The following is a 22137-nucleotide window of genomic DNA, read 5'->3' as shown; positions in this document are numbered from 1 at the left end:
TCTTTGTAACGGGTTTGGTCCGGTGAATCGTTATTAGGGTACGTGTTATCCTACTCATCATCCGACCACTAGATCACTCCCGTCGCCTTCAGGTCCAAACTATCTTCGATACTCCCGTCGATTCTGCGCGATCGGCGGAGCACGGAATATGCCCAAGGCACCTCCCCGCCCCCCGAAGATCTGTGCTCTCTCGACGATCTTCGATTCGCTTGCCAGGTACAATGTCACTCCTCGATGCGTGTGGCCTCTGAACTCCTCTCGAAGTTCGGATTTTGATGTCTCTCAGTGCTATTCTTAATCGTTTCTGTCTCCAATTCAAGTTCGAATCTTGTGCGTTTAAGCGAGCAGATCGTTTCTTCAAGTTGCTTCCTCGGCACTGATCCGAGTTCATTTTGAGTTCTTATAGGGTTTTGAGATAAAGAAACAGTCTTTTGTGTGGATTTCGATTTCTTTTATCACTTGTTTAGTTTGATCCTCGAAGATCTGGTGGTAATTGGTTGAAACAGATCTAAGACGCGTTGTCACGGGCCTCTGAATGCAGTGGTATATGTTCTGCTTTTTCTAATGAGCTATCAGTTTTTTTGATTAACAGTGATTAGAGGAGGAGAAAGCTGATCTCAATCGCTTGGTTAGGGAAAAGGCTTAATAAGCTGTTCTTGGATTTTTAGGAGGTGTAGTCCTGTTGAGAATCAATGCCGAATGATGAGTGCGGTAAAGTGAAGCGAAGTGAGCACGAGGATTGTCCTGAACCTTGTTTGAATTGGGTCACTAATCACAGTGAGAAGGATGCTTCTGCATCTCAAAATGGAGTGACGCAAAAGAGAGGCGGGGTAGGTGCTGCTTTAGAAGGGAGACACATGGGTGGGGCTGTGCATCTTCCAACAGTTAGTATGGTCATCTCCCTCCCAGAGGATGATGGTCCAGACCCTAATACGAGCATCTCAAAGCTTGATGCCTTGGATGAGTACGAGAGAATCAATGAGGTGGCTACTGCTACTGCTACTGCTACTGCTACTGCTACTGCTACTGCTACATCCAACAAGGTTTCTTTGCCAAGGTCTGAAAGCTTCAAAGACCAGTGCAGGTAAATTGTAACATAGTGGTCTTTTATAGGTTGTTAAATAGTTTCGGTCTCTTGTTCATTTTTTTTCTTCTTAAAGGCCCATGAACTACAATATTTCAAGATAATTGGGATATGAGTACAAGACAATACTTGAAAAAAAATTATCAACAGCCACAGGTCTAAAAAAATTTCCAAGAATTTTATCAGTATATTCGGTCAAAGTGCAAAGAAAAAAAGGGTACTTTCTAGTGTTTTTTTCCCTTTCAGTTTCTTAATTCAGTCGATATTCAGGGAAAGCATGCTATAAAAAATAAAAAGGTCTTCTGTTTTAAGGAAATCTTTAATCATGTTTTTACCTTCCCTTCTCCATGTGAAGACTTGTTGATGTTGGAACAATTCTTCTAAGGACTCGGGAAACTGTTTGCTAAATAAATAAATATCGCAGCATATATGCATATAATTGCACATATATAACTTTTTTTTTGTTTTTTCCCCTCCAAAAAAGGATAGAGTAAAAATATCTTTAGATGTGATAGCATTTTGAATTGAGTCAGCCAGTCGCTGAGCATCCAATATGTTGAACTTTGTATGCCTATTTTCTGATGCTGGTATTTTGCTTGGTGTTGACATTCAACATCAACCTTGAAGTATGGATTATTATCTGGTCTACTTATTAAGTTGTGACTTCTAGATAGTTTCTACATTTCAATACCCATAGCATTTTCAGTTCAAATCTGCTAGTAATTGAGCTCAGATTATTTTGTGATTTCCATGCATCTATCCAAATTCTTTATCTTCTAATCTCTTCTTATCTTATTTGAGCTGATTAAGATAATTCCTGTGATGCGCTACTCAGACTGCTCTATAATTAATCGATTGGGTCTCATAAGATGATTTTTTTTTTCATCAAGTATTTACTTGGCAGATGTTGTAGCTGTGTGATTCTTCTCTCATATCCTGTATTTTTTAAGATGCTTCTAGTTTCATTTGGGATTTCTATCACCCATGTAGTGCTTACATGTGAGTTTGAGGTGTGTTTACTTGACAGAATCTGTCAGCAGCAGCAAACAGAAGAACTGCTGATTGATCTTGGATGTGGATGCAGAGGTGAACTGGCAAAAGTGCATCGCACTTGCATAGAAATTTGGTTCCATACTAAAGGGTCCAACAAATGCGAGATATGCCAGTATGTGTTCTGCAAATTGAAATCTTTTTAGTTTTAAACTTCGGCTAGAATTTTGGTTTTCAACATGTGAGCTTTGCCGCAGGCAGGTGGCTTCAAATGTACCATTTCCTGAGTCCCATCCAAGTGTAAGTTTTCTATACAAACTTTTGCACTTCTGGTGATATTTGGCAATCTTAGATATATTTGGATTCTGAAGTTACCATGATTTTTGTGTGAGATATCATTCTAGGCTTATTTTGTTTTGTTAAAAGTCATGCTAAAAAAATTTAACTATAAAATGCCATGCTAAGAAAATAATTTCTGTAATTTCTGATATTTGGTTTGGTTAAATTAGTTTTATTCACTCTAGGTCAATGATAATATTGCCATGACACCATAAATATTTGGTAATATGGTTATTAGAAATAAAGATATAAATTAGTAAAATATATATGAACACAAATAAATCACATAAAAAGGAAGGAAAGATTGTCTATGTTTTCCCAGGTTATCCATTTTTAGCACAAAGATATAAATAAATATAAATGGATTTCATAAATGATTTAATTTAAATTAATAACAAGCATAGAGTGTAGAAACCATAAAATTATAAAATTCATAAACGTACAATATTTTTTTTTATATTACAAAAAAGATTGAAATTTTAGATGACATGTTTGGTAGTGCTTGTGCTGTAGGTGGTGTTGTGCTTACCACTATTTGCTAATTCAGCCCATCTTGAAAACTGAATCAACTACTTCAAGGAGTAATATTTTTTTTTGGCATCCTCATTTTTATATATTTTTATTCTTACTCATAAATAGATGTTAATATTTGTGCTATCAGCTATGGAACCTCTGTGTTAACCTATATTTTTCTTATTTTTGTAAACTTTTCATTGAACAGACAAATTACCAGGTTTGGAGAGTCAATTCAGTTCAAGGTAGAGCACAACCAGAGAATGGAAGGGTATGTGCTTTACTTAGTGCTTTTCTCACTGCCACTACTTTGTTCTTTGTCATTGTCTTTAATAACCCATGCCTTGTTGCCAACAGGTATGTTTGAATCCACTTTGGGTTGCATTTGCCCTTCTAATTGGAGGATTATTTTTGGATGTGCTAGTATCTGTTTCTCTTGGTATTTCTTCGCTACCTGTGAATGTCATAACGGGTATATTCTTTATCCTCTCGTGAACATCTTTATCTGTCGGGTTCTGCATAGTGCCTGTGGAACAATACCTTCTGCATATTTTGCATTATCTAAGTTTCTTTTGGAGCATTATCAAATGCATATACATGTAGGTGTTGAGAGCTCCAGCCAAAAGAAGCTTCCCTTGCTTCTGTTCACTTTTAAAACATGTTCTCAACTCGAACATGGATGCCTTCTTGACCAACACAAAACTATGCAATAGATGCTGCCCCAACTTGCTTTGGCAGGAGGTGAGAGGTGTAATCTTGGCTTGCAAAACATCTCTGCCAATGTGGAGTGTGGGAAGGACTAGGGATGGATTCATACCGAGCATAAATAGTGTCTATGCTAGATTGATATGGTTGTTTGTTCAGTGGGTTTAGTTCCTCGGTAATACTTCTACGATTAGCCCATGTGTTGGTTATCTCAAATTCTAGAGGCAATACAAAAGTAAGTTCTTTGCCAAAAGTTTTTGTGGGATGATAACCATCAAGTCATCATTTGAAAGGTTGTTGTATTATGAAAATAAGGTTTATCCCTACCCTTCCAAGTGTCATAAATGTCAAGATTGTCTCGATCTTTCTTGCACAATTGACAATTATCTGGATCGACCAAACGATGTGAAGATTTAACTGAAATTACTTGTCATTTAAATACCATCCTAAATTATTGTGAAATAGCCTTAAAGGTAAAACTGCATGCTCTAAGTTTCTTCCCTGATTGTTCTTTTTTGTTTTTCAAGGATTCTTTTCAGATAGCCCTGAATCACTTACTCCCCTTGATGCAGGTGTTCTTATTGTTCTTGGCCTGGCTGCTGCTTTGCGGCTGTCAATGGAATGCTGTAAAGAATTGGGCGTGATGAGAGACCATGTTCATACCGATATCACTTCTTCGAACCCTCTCTATCATCCAGGAGTCTAATTATGTTTGTATATACCACAATGCAGTATAGATTTTGGCATCTTTTGTTTATTTTTTACCTTACAAGATGCCTTAGCTATTAATTGGGGGAGTGTCTTGATTATGTAGTATCTGCTAAACAAACTCAACTCTTAGTCCTATATATGTGGACTACCTAAATCAATTATGTTGTTCAAGTTGGTTTAAAAAAAATAATTGAGTCAAATCGAGTCTAAAATAAATTAATACGTTAAAATAGTTGTATTTAAGTTTGTTTTTATTTTTGATGAGTGTAAGTTTGATTCGTGCTTAATTTGAGGTGGATTCGGTTGGATGTTATCAAACTTGTGCTTATTTGATTTTTTTTTTTTTTAAATTATACTTTAAATTTGTTTGATTGAAGTTTAATATTTAAATATTAAAGTTTATTTTTTATATATTAAATGAATATAACATAAGTTAATATTAAATTTGCTCATTAGTATTTATTACAGTCCTAATTATCATTTGATCTCATATAAAAAAAAAGTAATAACCTTAATTGCCATTTAATACCATATGGAAACAAATTAATAAGCTAGGACTTAGTTTAAGGATATTTACATCCGCAGCTGTGGTGAAGACAACGCGAATTATTCTTTCGTCTGTTACTATAGAATACCTTGTGTTCGCCACTAAATCAGTTTTTGTAAGGGTAATTTTTTAAAAAAATAGTCCATGCCCCCATGGATTAACGATTGCATAAGTAATTACTTTAATAAATCATAGGTTAATTATCAACGGAGATAAAATATTTGGCCTCTCTCATATAAAAGACAAAATATCTTTTATGATATATCTCCTTTAAAAATTGCGTATCCGTCGTAAAAGAATTGCACACCCTTTCAAAGTTTTAGAAAATATTTACTTATTATAAAAATGTATTCTTTATCGATTATATGTCTACTAAATAAAAAATATTTATTTAGGTAAAAGATTATTTGAAGGAGGTATATAGTTGGGGGTTATTTTTATAAGATACAGTAAATTAAATAATAAATATTATTGGAAGAATAATTTTATTTGATTTTTTAAAAAATTTTAAAAAATTTTCGAGATTTAAACTCCGTATGACATGAATGATTAAGCTCAGAGAAAATATATTTGGAATAATATTTATGTGGAAATTGATTAAAGAATTATTTAATTAATTAAACTTAAGTTTTATATATATATATATAAAATCTAATCGTTTCCCTTGATTCCTCTCGTCCTCCAACTCACCGCCAACCCTCCTTCCCCTCTCGCGATCTTGATTCGTCGTCGATCGTCGGGCATCAATGCCGGCCACCACGACCGATGCTTGATCGTCGCTGACCACTCTCTTCCTCAGCCGATCCCCTTCTCTCAAGCCTGATGTCGTCGCCTCCTGAGCACCACGCCTCCTCATTGGTCATTTCCCTTTCGCTCTGCCGTCTCCATCCCTGCTGTGCCAACCACCGCCTGACGCTGTCGCTCGATTACGCCGGCATCACTCGTCTGTTGCTGCCCCTTCTCCCGAGTATTTCCGAGTCGTGCCCTAGCTCCCATTGTCGATGCTGACTCCTGATTTGTCAACCCCGACTCCTGATTCATCGTCTGCATGCCCTAGATTTGCTACCGCTGCCCTACCCCTGAGTGCCTGTAAAATACCGGAAATAGGCGAATATGATTAAGGAAATTTTTCGGAATTTTTGGAAATTTTTCGGGAATTTTTCAGAGCTCGTACGGACAAGTTGACGGGGGGGAAAAAAAAAACGGGGCCGGGAAAAGCCTGTTTTGGATATCCCAATTAAATGAGGAAAAGTTGAATTTTTCTTAATTCTTTTCCTTTATTTATTTTTCCTTTTTCTTGCATTTTCGCCGTTTCCTCATTTCTTCTCCCCGACGCCGATCGCGCGTCTTCTCCCCGTGCCCTAACCGCAGAGGCGGTTTCATCTCCTCCTTCTACTTCTTCTCTTTCCCTTCACTCTTCTGCCGACGCCCATCTTCACTGCCGCCAGCCGACGCGGATCACCGACCCTAGCGCCGGCCACCGCGTGCCCTAACCGTGCCCTAGATTCACCGCCGGCCGCAACTCACAGAGCCGACATCGCCGTTCCTCCACAGCCCTAGCGCCGGCCACTCTGTGCTCTAGCATCTCCGTCGACGCCGGGCAGTGTCGGCTTTCCCACCTCTGCTTCCCGATTCCTCCTTTCCTCCTCTGTGCCGAACCTAGTGCCCAACGCCGTTTTGCCGGCCGAGGTTCATCTGTGCTCTATATTAGGGTTCACAGCAGCCAGTACGGCACCGAGCAGCATCGACGTCGAACTTCTTCACCGCTGTGCTCATGCCTTAGCACAGTAGCCGGATCCTTGATCACCTCCGACCAGTGGAAAGGAAGAGGTAAGATGATTAGGTTGATGCATTCATGATCACCAGCTTGATCTCACCTTGAACTGAACTGTAGGGAAAGATTTCAAGCAGGAGTTGTGTGCTGTGGGGAGTTCTTGGTTTCGGCAGCAGCCCTCATTCCAGCATTCCTTTGTTCCAGCAGCAATCGACCTAAATGGGACAGTAACTCCTTAATTCCAGCATCTTCTTGTTCTTGAATAAGCTGTGGAACTTGAGGTAAGGTTTAGGGTTGTGGTCTTTGCTGTAGATGATTTCTAGTAGTGTTAGCAAAAGTTGTTAACTTAAGTTTAGAAGTAAATCTAAAGGTGTAATTAGGGTTAATGAAGCTAACCCTAGTTGGTCAGTGGATTAGAAATTAGTTTAGCTATTTGTTTATAATTAAATTAGCTAAACTGTGCGATTTAACACAGGACTTTGACGCGAGACGAGTATCTCGGAGTCAGATTGGACATTTCTATTTTCGGAGGCGGGTACTTTTGACTTATTGTCTTTGATATGCTTAGTAATTAAATTAACAAGATGCATTAATTGTGTTTCTTACTTGTTTCGGTTAATCACTGCCCAATACATGCTACCTGTTGATTGATTGTTTGATTACATCTTGTATGGATATATACCTGATCTATCATGCTCATGGGTAGTGATATAACCACGTTTCACATGTTCAGGACCTAGGTTTGATACCTTATTGATCAGTATATCTTGATATGATTCATTCGCTTTGGTGCACATTATGATATGTCCAGAGGTTGGATTAGTATATTACCATGCTTAGTGACATGCACCATTTGCATGATCGCATGCTGTGCGATAGATTGCTCCATTATTGTCGAGCACATTGCCAGTTTCATCACTGTTCGGTGCTCCGTTGTGACGCTCATGGGTAGCGAGATATAGCGTGGTAGCACGTCAGTTTGACTCTTCCGGTGCTCCGTTGATCCGCTCAGGGGTAGTGTGACGCAGCGTGTAGCACGTTAGAGATCCCTCCCCGTCACAGTGTACCGGGAGTTGAGAGCATTGCGCTCCCCCATTTATGATTTGGGGTAGGAGTACGTATGTACTCCGACAGCATCCCGTCCACTCGATCACTCATCAGGAGTAGTGTTGCTGAGTGCACGGTTGTCACAACCCTACCCACTCGGTCCCACTGTTGTTGTGAGTCGGCTGACTGGCGTCAGGGGTGACCATGACATTGGCATCATATGCATGATGCATTTATTGTTTGTGTTTGTGTTTGTTGCACTTATATGCTGCACATTGCTTGGATACCTTGATTGACATGCATACAGGTCTTCTATACCTTTCGGACTGTTTGTCCTTTTACCGGGTCCTGGTTAGTACAGATTCTCTCCTGTCTTCTTCGGTTTGTAGTTACCTTTATCTTTATCAGGAGACTGTACGCATGATTAGTGCTAGGTGTTATTTCTTTACTTTGCATATCAACTGTACCTGCTGAGTGTTGGACTCACCCCGCCTCCATTGTTGTTATTTTCAGGTTGATGCTGTCAGGAGGGAGTTCCAGTCGCTAGTCCCCACAGCACGTAGTGCTAGTCCTCTGCTGGGTTGAGTTGTTATTTTATTTTAGTTTTTTTTTTATTCTCTATCAGACTTTGTTTTAGTCTTGTTTTGGATTTTTCATATGGATATTGTATGGAATCCTTTCGTTTGATGGACCTTTGATATGATTTGGATTTTATTCTACTATATGCCTGCCTGGACGGCAGAAGAGGTGGGTTCGTCGGTTTTGAGCTTTACGAGTGTAGTGGAGTAGGGTGGATTTCGAGTCAGAGTTTTATTGTTTTGTTTACTATTTTATTAACTGCGTGGTTGTGGCAGCCAGAGGCTGAATACTTATATAAACTGCGTGGTGATTGATTTTATTTACTGTTTTTATTCCAGCCGCCTGTGGCTGAGGTATTTATGTATGTAGAAAGTTTCAGATTGTCCGTCGTACAGGGGAGATGCTGCCGAAATTTCTTCGGACAGGGACTCCTCTGGGGCGTGACAATTTAGTGGTATCAGAGCGCAGTTTTACGATCTTTTGTTTCGTATTTTGGATTTTCGGAATTTATCTGATACCAACTTATTTGGTATCAGAGCGGGTTATGATACCTGCTTTTGGTGTTCTGGAGATTTATCGGATACCGGTTGTTGGTATTCTGGATATTTGGGTTAGCCAGGTTTGCGAGTCAAACTGGGCATTATCGGATTTTCGATATGGTTATGTTTCGGATTTCTGTTTCGGATTTATTTGGATTTCCGACGATATGTACGTTCGGAATTTTGAGGTCAAATTGGGGACTGGACAGCGACGGAACATCTCCAGACAGCAAATAGGTATGTTGTTATTTTATGTTGGTTATATTGGTATTGATATCTGTAATTTAATTTAACAGATATGAGACGATCTACTCGTATTGCTGCGAGACGTGGTGCTGGTCGACCACGTGCGAGGACCACGGGATCTCTGGATATGCCAGAGATGCCCACTGTTAGTGAGCCTGTCAGTCAGAGGCAGCGGGAGCATCGGGCTCTCAAATCCCGATAGCTCCTGTAGAGATACCTACTTTGGACACACCGACGGTATCCACTCCTACCTTATTTACAGTACCATCAGGGGTACCATTGGTGTACCCGACATTTGCTCCCGCGCAGCCTACGACGTATTCAGTGCCACCACCACTTGGATCTACAGTGTATCCTATACCAGTGGCACCTGTGCCCCCAGTGCCTACAGTAGCAGCAGCTGCACCATATCCGGTACCATTACCTACCGTACCTCCAGCTGCCACCACTTTTGTTCCCCAGGCAGTACCACCGACGGCTTATGCTCCGGTATATACAGCAGCACCGGGAGTTCCTCCTCCGGTTTATTCCGCGGTACCACCTGTAGTATCAGCTCCAGTGTTTCCGCCAGTTCCTGCAGCCGTCCCGACACAGCTCACTGATATTGTCGCTGCACGAGCTAGGATTCCAGCACTGGCTGAGTCGATGAAGACTCGTTTCACTCTTTTCCGCGGAGATCTCGATCCGAGTATGGCTCTGTCATGGATAGAGACTATGGAGCAGACTTTCTTCTATATGGCTTGCTCCGAGTGGGAGAAAGCAGAGCTGGCTGCTTACCATTTACGGGATGAAGCTAATGCCTGGTGGGTTACTCAGCGTGCTATTATTGGTGAGCGCAACGTCACATGGACCAGGTTCAGAGAGGCTTTTGAGAGCCGTTTCTTTCCACTGTCCTATCAGATGGCTCGCCGACAGGATTTTATGAGTCTGAGGCAGAATAATCGCTCAGTGACCGAGTATAATACTGAATTCCTCCGGTTGGCTCAGTTTTGTCCAGAGTTAGTTGCGGAGGACAGAACTCGCATGATGCAGTTTATACAGGGATTGGATGGTTATCTGCATGTACAGCTTGCCGGATTAGGGATTACATCTTATTCTGATGCATTGAATCGAGCTTTGATGATAGAGTTAGCTCGACAGACAGCATATCCGGACAGGAAAAGAAAGCATACGAGCCAGACATCTGGGCAGGTCCAGCAGACTCAGGCGACAGGACAGCCTCAGAGTAGTCGCAGACAGTCAGGTCAGAGTTCTTCTGGGGCGTCTCGTAGGCCTCAGAAATCAGGGCGGTCTTCTTCAGGACGTTTCCGGTATTCTCAGCAGAACCGGCAACCACCTTCCGGTGATGCTCAGTGTTTCCGATGTGGTTCCAGAGACCACATCACTTCAGCCTGCACTCTGGAACAGTCAGTTTGCTTTTATTGCAAACTGCCTGGGCACCAGAGCCGAGATTGTCAGCTGAAGGCTCAGCACACGGCTTCCGGAGGGTCAGAGCAGAGGGGACAGTCTAGTCAGTCAGTGTCTCGACGAGGAGGGCGGAGATTTACACCCTCACAGCGTCAGCAGGGAGCAGCTCCCTCTGCAGCAGCATTTGGCATGCTTGGACAGGAGTACTCCAGTGCTTCTGTAGCACCCCAGAGTTTTGTTCCAGGATCTTATTATCCGACTCAGGGGCAGTACCAGACTCAGTCCCAGCCAGCTGCACAGTATCAGTCACCATCCTCTCAGTCTTCTCTGGCTCATTATCCAGCACCGCCTCAGTGGCAGGCTTCTGCCCAGCCGCAGCAGCCGCTGGCAGCGTTACCTCCTCCTCCTCCGCCGGAGACTGGACGAGTTCATGCTATTACCAGAGAGGATGCTCAGCGGGCCGACGGATCCGTTTTCCGCGGTACGATTTCCATTTATGCATTTACTGCTGATATTTTGATTGATACTGGTAGTTCGCACTCTTTTATATCCCGTACCTTTATGCGGGAGATTGGTAGATTACCTACTGTTAGGTTGCGGCGATTGACTGTCTCCCTACCGTCCGGTGATACTTTAGACGTCACCCAGGAGATCAGAGGTTGCCCGTTAGACTTTGGCAACATGATACTTACGGTAGATCTTCTAGTATTGGAGATGGTCGAGTTTGATGTCATACTTGGCATGGATTGGCTGTCAGTTTATCATGCTACCGTTGATTGCCAGACGAGGGTGGTCACCTTCCAGCCTCCGAACCAACCCTCGTGGAGTTTCACTGGCATCAGAGACGACGGTATCTCGATTATTTCGGCGATTCAGGCGCAGAAGCTGCTGTCTCACGGCTGTCATGGTTTTCTGTTGTCGTTGATCAGTACTGAGGAGCTCTCCGACGTTCCTGTAGTCCGGAGTACCCGGATGTATTTCCTGAGGAGCTCCCCGGTTTGCCTCCCAGAAGGCCAGTGGAGTTCGCTATTGAGCTGATTCCGGGAACCGCGCCGACATCGAAAGCTCCGTATCGTATGGCACCAAAAGAGTTGAACGAGCTGAAGGTTCAACTCCAGGAGCTTTTAGACAGGGGATTTATTCGCCCTAGTGTTTCACCATGGGGTTCTCCAGTTCTATTTGTCAAGAAGAAAGACGGCACCATGAGATTATGTATTGACTACAGGCAGCTGAATTCAGTGACCGTCAGAAATAAATATCCATTACCACGGATTGAGGATTTGTTTGATCAGCTCAGAGGTACATCAGTGTATTCTAAGATTGATCTGCGATCCGGATATCATCAGTTGAGAGTCAGAGATTCTGATATCCAGAAGACAGCTTTCCGTACCAGATACGGTCATTATGAGTTTTTGGTAATGCCATTTGGGCTTACCAATGCTCCAGCGGTGTTTATGGACTTGATGAACCGCATCTTTCTGGAGTATCTGGATCAGTTTGTTATCGTTTTCATTGATGACATATTGGTCTACTCTCGTTCCGAGGAGGAGCATGCACAGCATCTTCGCACAGTCTTGGAGATTCTTCGACGACATCAGCTGTACGCGAAGTTCAGCAAGTGTGCATTCTGGCTATCCTCAGTCGGTTTTCTAGGACACGTGGTTTCTAGCAGAGGTATTTCAGTTGATCCTCAGAAGATCGAGGCTGTCACCGGTTGGGAGCAGCCGAAGTCAGTTCAGGAGATCCGCAGTTTTCTGGGATTAGCCGGATATTACCGACGTTTTGTCGAGGGTTTCTCGCGTATTGCTATGCCACTGACACGTCTTACCCGGAAAGGCGTGAAGTTCATATGGTCCGAGGATTGCGAGACCAGCTTCCAGGAGCTGAAGCGGAGATTAGTGTCGGCTCCAGTTTTGGTTTTACCTTCTGGAGAGGATGGATTTGTACTTTACACCGACGCGTCTCTACAGGGTTTGGGTGCTGTTCTGATGCAGCACGGCAGAGTAGTCTCTTATGCTTCTCGTCAGTTGAAGGAGCATGAGAAGAACTACCCAGTTCATGACTTGGAGTTAGCTGCCATCATCTTTGCTCTGAAGCTTTGGCGTCATCATTTATACGGTATCACATTTGAGATTCTCACTGATCATAAGAGTCTCAAATACATTTTCACTCAGAAGGAGCTTAATCTCCGACAGAGGAGATGGATGGAGTTCCTGAAGGACTACGATTGTACCATTAGCTACCACCCTGGGAAAGCTAATGTGGTTGCAGATGCACTCAGCAGGAAGTCCAGAGGGACTTTGGCTAGTCACCGGACTTCAGTCACGGACTTGATTCAGGCTTTCTCAGAGTTAGATCTTGAGGAGCAGGGACCGACAGAGCAGGGTATTCTGGTTACCATGGTTGCTCAGTCGTCGATCAGGACGAGGATCCGAGAGGCACAGGCTAGTGATCAGCATTTGCAGTTCATCAGCAATCAGATAACTTCCGGGCAGCAGACCGAGTTTACACGAGACGAGGAGGGTGTTATTTACTTCCGAGGCAGATTATGCGTACCTCAGTCTCATCCGGTCTTACAGGAGCTACTTCAGGAGGCACACCGCTCTCGATTTGCGATCCATCCAGGCGGGACCCGTATGTATCGAGACTTGAGGCGTTCCTACTGGTGGAACGGTATGAAGAAAGACATCGCGGATTTCGTAGCTAGATGTCTTGTCTGTCAGCAGGTGAAGGCTGAGCATCAGAGACCTGCAGGATTACTTCAGCGGATTCCTATTCCTGAGTGGAAGTGGGATCACATTACCATGGACTTTGTGGTAGGGTTGCCGAGGACACGACGAGGCCATGACGCGATTTGGGTAATCGTTGATCGATTAACCAAATCCGCGCACTTTTTAGCGATTCGGAGGACTGATCCCCTGGATCGATTGGCAGATCTGTATTGTCGGGAGATCATCAGACTACATGGTGTTCCGTTGAGTATTATTTCGGATAGAGATCCACGGTTTACGTCTCGTTTCTGGCAGAGTCTGCAGCAGGCTTTGGGCACACAGCTCCGTTTCAGTACAGCTTTCCATCCACAGACAGATGGACAGTCAGAGCGGACCATTCAGACTTTAGAGGACCTGCTGAGGTCATGTGTTATGGATTTCGGAGGCAGTTGGGAGGACCATCTGCCATTGGTAGAGTTTGCCTACAACAACAGCTTCCATTCGGCTATCCAGATGGCACCGTTTGAGGCGTTGTATGGTAGACCTTGTCGGACACCCGTCCTTTGGGATGAGGTTGGAGAGGCTCAGTTGTTGGGACCTCATAGAGTTCAGCAGGATGCAGAGTTGGTCCGTACTATCAGACGGAGGATGTCAGAGGCGCAGGATCGCCAGAAGAGTTATGCTGATCGGAGACGCAGACCACTAGAGTTCTCTGTTGGCGACCATGTATTTCTGCGAGTTTCACCCACGAAAGGGGTGAAGAGATTTGGCCTCAGAGGTAAGCTAGCTCCGCGGTACATTGGTCCCTTCGAGATCTTGGAGAGGATCGGAGCAGTAGCTTACCGACTGGCACTACCACCGTCCCTGTCAGGCGTTCACGATGTATTTCACGTATCCATGCTGAGGAGATACGTACCCGATCCGACGCATGTGCTGGCAGATATCCCAGTTCCAGTTCAGCCTGACATTACCTATGAGGAGGTTCCGGTACGGATTCTCGACCGGAAGGAGCGTCAGTTGCGGAATAAGACCATCCGGCTGGTTAAAGTTGGATGGCAGCATCATTCGGACGAGGAGGCTACTTGGGAGCTCGAGGATACTATCAGAGCTCGATATCCCCATCTTTTCACTTGAGGTATGTGTGTTTATTTACCGTTCAGCATTTATTATTATTATCTGTTGTTAGTATTTGCTGATGGTAGATAACGAAATTTGGGGACCAAATTTTTATAAGTGGGGGAGAATGTAAAATACCGGAAATAGGCGAATATGATTAAGGAAATTTTTCGGAATTTTTGGAAATTTTTCGGGAATTTTTCGGAGCTCGTACGGACAAGTTGACGGGGGAAAAAAAAAACGGGGCCGGGAAAAGCCTGTTTTGGATATCCCAATTAAATGAGGAAAAGTTGAATTTTTCTTAATTCTTTTCCTTTATTTATTTTTCCTTTTTCTTGCATTTTCGCCGTTTCCTCATTTCTTCTCCCCGACGCCGATCGCGCGTCTTCTCCCCGTGCCCTAACCGCAGAGGCGGTTTCATCTCCTCCTTCTACTTCTTCTCTTTCCCTTCACTCTTCTGCCGACGCCCATCTTCACTGCCGCCAGCCGACGCGGATCACCGACCCTAGCGCCGGCCACCGCGTGCCCTAACCGTGCCCTAGATTCACCGCCGGCCGCAACTCACAGAGCCGACATCGCCGTTCCTCCACAGCCCTAGCGCCGGCCACTCTGTGCTCTAGCATCTCCGTCGACGCCGGGCAGTGTCGGCTTTCCCACCTCTGCTTCCCGATTCCTCCTTTCCTCCTCTGTGCCGAACCTAGTGCCCAACGCCGTTTTGCCGGCCGAGGTTCATCTGTGCTCTATATTAGGGTTCACAGCAGCCAGTACGGCACCGAGCAGCATCGACGTCGAACTTCTTCACCGCTGTGCTCATGCCTTAGCACAGTAGCCGGATCCTTGATCACCTCCGACCAGTGGAAAGGAAGAGGTAAGATGATTAGGTTGATGCATTCATGATCACCAGCTTGATCTCACCTTGAACTGAACTGTAGGGAAAGATTTCAAGCAGGAGTTGTGTGCTGTGGGGAGTTCTTGGTTTCGGCAGCAGCCCTCATTCCAGCATTCCTTTGTTCCAGCAGCAATCGACCTAAATGGGACAGTAACTCCTTAATTCCAGCATCTTCTTGTTCTTGAATAAGCTGTGGAACTTGAGGTAAGGTTTAGGGTTGTGGTCTTTGCTGTAGATGATTTCTAGTAGTGTTAGCAAAAGTTGTTAACTTAAGTTTAGAAGTAAATCTAAAGGTGTAATTAGGGTTAATGAAGCTAACCCTAGTTGGTCAGTGGATTAGAAATTAGTTTAGCTATTTGTTTATAATTAAATTAGCTAAACTGTGCGATTTAACACAGGACTTTGACGCGAGACGAGTATCTCGGAGTCAGATTGGACATTTCTATTTTATCGGAGGCGGGTACTTTTGACTTATTGTCTTTGATATGCTTAGTAATTAAATTAACAAGATGCATTAATTGTGTTTCTTACTTGTTTCGGTTAATCACTGCCCAATACATGCTACCTGTTGATTGATTGTTTGTTTACATCTTGTATGGATATATACCTGATCTATCATGCTCATGGGTAGTGATATAACCACGTTTCACATGTTCAGGACCTAGGTTTGATACCTTATTGATCAGTATATCTTGATATGATTCATTCGCTTTGGTGCACATTATGATATGTCCAGAGGTTGGATTAGTATATTACCATGCTTAGTGACATGCACCATTTGCATGATCGCATGCTGTGCGATAGATTGCTCCATTATTGTCGAGCACTGTTCGGTGCTCCGTTGTGACGCTCATGGGTAGCGAGATATAGCGTGGTAGCACGTCAGTTTGACTCTTCCGGTGCTCCGTTGATCCGCTCAGGGGTAGTGTGACGCAGCGTGTAGCACGTTAGAGATTCCTCCCCGTCACAGTGTACCGGGAGTTGAGAGCATTGCGCTCCCCCATTTATGATTTGGGGTAGGAGTACGTATGTACTCCGACAGCATCCCGTCCACTCGATCACTCATCAGGAGTAGTGTTGCTGAGTGCACGGTTGTCACAGCCCTACCCACTCGGTCCCACTGTTGTTGTGAGTCGGCTGACTGGCGTCAGGGGTGACCATGACATTGGCATCATATGCATGATGCATTTATTGTTTGTGTTTGTGTTTGTGTTTGTTGCACTTATATGCTGCACATTGCTTGGATACCTTGATTGACATGCATACAGGTCTTCTATACCTTTCGGACTGTTTGTCCTTTTACCGGGTCCTGGTTAGTACAGATTCTCTCCTGTCTTCTTCGGTTTGTAGTTACCTTTATCTTTATCAGGAGACTGTACGCATGATTAGTGCTAGGTGTTATTTCTTTACTTTGCATATCAATTGTACCTGCTGAGTGTTGGACTCACCCCGCCTCCATTGTTGTTATTTTCAGGTTGATGCTGTCAGGAGGGAGTTCCAGTCGCTAGTCCCCACAGCACGTAGTGCTAGTCCTCTGCTGGGTTGAGTTGTTATTTTATTTTAGTTTTTTTTTTTTTATTCTCTATCAGACTTTGTTTTAGTCTTGTTTTGGATTTTTCATATGGATATTGTATGGAATCCTTTCGTTTGATGGACCTTTGATATGATTTGGATTTTATTCTACTATATGCCTGCCTGGACGGCAGAAGAGGTGGGTTCGTCGGTTTTGAGCTTTACGAGTGTAGTGGAGTAGGGTGGATTTCGAGTCAGAGTTTTATTGTTTTGTTTACTATTTTATTAACTGCGTGGTTGTGGCAGCCAGAGGCTGAATACTTATATAAACTGCGTGGTGATTGATTTTATTTACTGTTTTTATTCCAGCCGCCTGTGGCTGAGGTATTTATGTATGTAGAAAGTTTCAGATTGTCCGTCGTACAGGGGAGATGCTGCCGAAATTTCTTCGGACAGGAACTCCTCTGGGGCGTGACAGTGCCGGAGCCACTCGATCCAGCCATCAGCGATGTGAGGGCCTCTATCGCCTATTTTTCCTCGCATTGTCACTGGTCGTGCGATTTCTCCTTGCGTGCACGACCGATCGTAGGTGGCCTGACCTCCTTCGAGAGTTGATGTTGTTGCAATGCCAAGAATGAAACCACTCCGCCCTAGCTCGAGCCCTGGCTTGATCGAGTCGCAATGGCCCTTTCACAGTGTGATTCTAGCTTGATGTCGCCACCCTTAGTGTGAGGTCAGCTCGACGATGTTGCAGCCAAGATTGTCGGGAGGGATGACATTGTTGACTATTATAGGAGTTGACGCCCTCTTCACTTGCTGTGATCCACTATGGGCCATTCACTAGAGGGGTCGCCACTGTTCTGACGTCGATGTATACACGAAGGTAAGGATTAGGTATGAGTTTAATTAAATTTTGAATTTCCAGTTAGGAGATTGGTTTATTAGGTTAATTATCGATTGATTTGAATTTATGCCATATTTGGAATCAGTTGATACATGATGGGATTTGATTTCATTTCTGATTGTAGTTTGGATAGTTAGTTGATTGATTGATTTAGATGAGTTCATGAGTGTTATTAGAATCATTAAATTGATGTTGTGAGTTAACTAATGATTAGTGGATTTAGAAGGATTTATGATGAGTTTTGATTAGTGATTGATTGATGAGAATTAAGGAATTGATCGGTGGATTAAGGATAAACTTGTTATCTAATTAGATTTGGATCATTAGGTGGAATTAAACATGATTACCTAATCGAATTAGGATTAGATTTTGGGTTAGTTGTTATATATGTGATTAACTAAATTGTACATCATGTGATTTGCAGGACGTTGATTCGAGACGTACGTCTCGACATGGGATTGTTTAGCACGATCGACATATAAAGGTGGATACTTCCTGCTTTGTCTCTTTAGTACATTGATTTTAGTGCATGAGCTATATATTCGGATAGTTACTGTGTTTATCTTGACTCCACTAGTATTTTTCCTGTGCTTGATACTTATTCACTCGATCTTTGAGCTACTCGTTCCTATATCTATACAATCTCTCGTTGCTATCTATGATATTTACTAGATACTAGATACTATGCTTACTTGCTTTGATTGTTGTTTATTCACATACCTTATTGAGCATGCTGGCTTACTATATCATACCTAATTTCTGTTTATATATATATGATGACTGTTGCATCTTGCGCATCATATCATTGCATGCATACTGACGACCATTGTCTCCTTTATGGTGTGAGAGAGTCGTCAGTTAGGGCTGCACACTCGATCACTCATGGGTAGTGATAGCTGGAGTGTGCCGCTTGTCCTTGTTGGCGCAATCAACCTAGGTTTGATCAGTACGATCATGGTTTTGATGTGTGTGTCAAAGAGTTTAAGTTAGACTTTCATATATGTTTGATATGTGTGCTTAAGTCTTATAGGACTTGGTGAAACACACATGAGGAGCTTGGTGCAGCTAAGCTTGGGAAGCTCATCCTAGGGTTCGGATCCTTGAGTCTGTGAAGGATGGTGTGGAAGACATCCGAGGGGTCGTCGGACGAGGAGCAATGGAGTGGAGCCGAGGGAAGCAGACTTCAAGGTAACATGAAGGATGACACAGAGAGGAGCTGCAGACTCGGGTGCATCTGAGGGACGAAGGCCGAGGAAGAGGGCTTCAAGAGGGCGACTCTGGAGAGGATGAGTGAGAATGTGTAACCGGACCATTCGACTGCTAGAAGTTACAGTCGTCTGGTCCAGTCGATTACTCAGTCGACTTGGAGTGAACAGAAGCATTATATTCGCTCAGCTGGCAGCGACCAGTCGACTGATAGTTTTACTAGTCGACTGGTAAGTGACCGTTGGCTGACTGTTGGTGCTGCGAAGTAGCCGTTGGCTACCTCCAACGGTAGCACCAATCGACTGATGGAACTACCAGTCGACTGGTGCCGAGATGAGTTGATTTGTTGATCAACTCTCTCCTCTTATTTAAGGGAAGCTTTAGGCATGAAGGAGGTTACTATTATTGTTGAATCACTCCTTGTCATTGTCCAAAGATTCCAAGTCATACTCTCTTCCTCCTAAACCTAAGTTCATCTTGTAAGAGGAAGAGAGCCTTTGTGAGAGGTTGTACTCCACCGAGAAGGAGTAAGCTCTAGTCGAAGATTGTCGGAGATTGATCCACCGAAAGATCAAGGGTTCGTCCACCTCAAAGACACGCCGTGGAGTAGGAGCAAGGAATCTCCGAACCACGTAAAGGAATCGTGTTAGCATTTGCATTCTTGCTTTGCTTTCATTGTTTTTATTTTAGTATATTCCGCTTGTGTAAACTAACCGTGTAGAGAAGCGATCGATTTGGGGGTGTCATCTATCCAACCCCCTTCAAGCCAGCCACTGATCATCCAACAGTCATTTCGTGCTCCCACTCGCTCACTCATAGGTAGTGATAGCTGGAGTTGTGGGCAGCAAGGACCCCCGTCGCTACGTAGCTAGTTAGCTACTATGCAACTGTCCCTTCAACCACTCGAGAGTAATGGTAGCTGGAGTGGTGTACAGTTTGTCACTGACCCCGCCTCTCGACCATATAGGGATCATGGTGCAGAGGGGTGGGTGTGAGTGACCATCCGTTCATACGCTGTTATTATTTTGTTTGATTATGCAGTTGGTTGTTTAATTATGCATTTCTCTTATTATATCTATGTGATATGCTCGTATATGTGGAGATATATACCTATTCCTTATGTTAGGCACTGACTTACTTAGTGGTAGTTTGTACATATCTCACATGATACCCTTGTAGTTATGAGCAGAACCTCACTACCCCTAACCTCCTAGTACTAGCCTAGGATATAGTTTCATGTACGAATATTTATTATGATATCACTGTGGTATCTGCTATTTTCCTTGTTAGATACCTTGGTATCTCTAGTTCTTTACTATACTCATGCACTATCTGTCTATTACCCGCTGAGTCCCAACACCCACCACCCCATGAACTGGTTTATTTCTCCAGTTAGTATGTAAAGGATTTATGGAGTCGCTTGGAGCTCCTGTCCACTAGTCCCATGTTACATCGAACGACTTCTTCTGTTATTGCTTCCGCTCGTATTATTGGCTTTGGACTTATTTATGTATATATATCTTTTGTATGGAGATCGACTTTATGGTTCCTTATATTTGATTTGATGTTGTCGTGTCAAGCCGAGCCGACTCGCAGTTAGTTGTATTGTGGTTTTGTGATCGTTATTTTGTGACTTCCGATGTCTTTTTGTTTCAGTCGTGTGGGTTGTTTATTAACTATGTGGTTGTGTTTACTTCCATCCGTGTGGGCTGCTTATAAACTGCGTGGTTGTGTTTACATCCAATCGTGTTGGCTGTAGTTTGCTTGTGAGTAGCCTTGTGGCAATGTATATTGGTTTTATTTGTCACTATTACAGGGGAGGTGTGTCCAATTTTCGTCGGCCAACCTTACCCATGGGGCGTGACAATTTTTGATAACTTTAATTGTCCATCTAAGGTTATCAATGAAAACCATGTTTAGTTTAGGTAATCAGTGACTCTCGGATAATGATCCATTCCTGATACGTAGGTAAAAGGAGCATACAACCCAGAATAAAAAAAGTGAGATTTTTCTTGATTCTGGGGTTAATAATTTTTTTTTGCTATATATATATACATATATATATATATATATATATATATATATATATATAAAATACTAAAATGGTATAAAGTTTAAAAAAAACTAAAAAGGAATAATAATAATAATTTATATAGTGTATTTTATAACTGAGGATAATATAGTAAAATATTAAATTAGATTATGTATTAAAATCTTCAAATAAATAAATTTTTGATGCATTATCTAAGTTGACCCAAATAATATTAGGTTATATTTTATTCTCCATAACCTTGATTATATGATTATTTGAGAATCACATGATTAAGTGTAATCATATAACTAAGATTATACATGAATAGGGTTGTAAACAAGCTGAGCTGAGCCAAGTTTTGGGGTATTCAAGCTTGTTTGATAAGGTAACCAAGTCAAGCTGAGCCAAAGCCTTTGAAATGATTGTTTAAGCTTAGCTTGATTTATTTTTTGTGAGCTTGAGCTTATTTGGAGTTTGGCTTGAGCTTAGTTCGTTTAGATATTATTGAGCTCTCAATTCAAGCTTAGCTTGAGCTTGAGCTTAGTTCGAACTTGATTCGTTTAAATATTATTGAGCTATTAATTTAAGCTTATTTGATTGTTTGAAACTTTTAGTTGTTTGATTAGTTATTTAGCTATATATATATATAATATTAAAATAGCATAAAGTTCAAAAAAAAATGTAAAGTTAAAAAAAATAATAATAATAATTTGTATAATTTATTTTGTAACTGAGGATAATATAGTAAAATATTAAATTAGATTATGTATTAAAACTTTTGAATAAATAAATTTTTGGTGCATTATCTAAGTTTAACTAAATAATATTAAGTTATATTTTATTCTCCATAACCTTGGTTATATGATTATTTGAGAATCACATAATCGAGGGTAATCACATAACCAAGATTATACATGAATAGGGTTATAAACAAGTTGAGCTGAGCCAAGTTTTGGGGTATTCAAGCTTGTTTGATAAGGTAATTAAGTTAAGTTCAGCCAAGACCTTTGAAATGATTGTTAAAGCTTGGCTTGGTTTATTTTTTTTATGAGTTTGAGCTTATTTGGAGTTTGACTTGAGCTTAGTTCGTTTAGATATTATTGAGCTCTTAATTCAAACTTGGCTTGAGCTTGATTCGTTTAAATATTATCGAACTATCAATTTAAGCTTATTTGATTGTTTGAAATTTTTAGTTGTTTAATTAGTTATTGATCTTGATAAGTAAATTTATTTATTTATTTTATTTTATTATTTATTTAGCATAGTGATAAAATTTTATTAATGAA

At 42.2% G+C, this 22137-nt stretch overlaps 1 protein-coding gene and 1 pseudogene across 2 annotated transcripts; both read left to right on the top strand.

Moving 5' to 3' along the window:
• Positions 1 to 73: 73 nt before the first annotated feature.
• On the top strand, positions 74 to 4542 carry LOC122052255. 2 transcript variants are annotated; one of them, XM_042613700.1, is made up of 7 exons: positions 74 to 216; positions 593 to 1084; positions 2112 to 2249; positions 2332 to 2374; positions 3135 to 3197; positions 3284 to 3398; positions 4204 to 4542. In XM_042613700.1, exons 2-7 carry the CDS (start codon positions 693 to 695, stop codon positions 4335 to 4337), a joined length of 885 nt encoding a protein of 294 aa, XP_042469634.1. In that variant the 5' UTR covers positions 74 to 216; positions 593 to 692; the 3' UTR covers positions 4338 to 4542. The 2 variants fall into 2 exon arrangements, with proteins under 2 accessions (XP_042469634.1, XP_042469635.1); XM_042613701.1 differs by having other exon boundaries at positions 79 to 216; positions 669 to 1084.
• Positions 4543 to 4924: 382 nt separating this feature from the next.
• On the top strand, positions 4925 to 5047 carry LOC122054302 (annotated as a pseudogene).
• Positions 5048 to 22137: the final 17090 nt, after the last annotated feature.

The sequence above is a fragment of the Zingiber officinale genome, chromosome 3A, assembly GCF_018446385.1.
Source record: "Zingiber officinale cultivar Zhangliang chromosome 3A, Zo_v1.1, whole genome shotgun sequence".
In the NCBI taxonomy this organism is placed as follows: Eukaryota; Viridiplantae; Streptophyta; class Magnoliopsida; order Zingiberales; family Zingiberaceae; genus Zingiber; species Zingiber officinale.
Note: the sequence above shows the minus strand (reverse complement) of the source record. Positions and strands in the feature narration are given on the sequence as shown.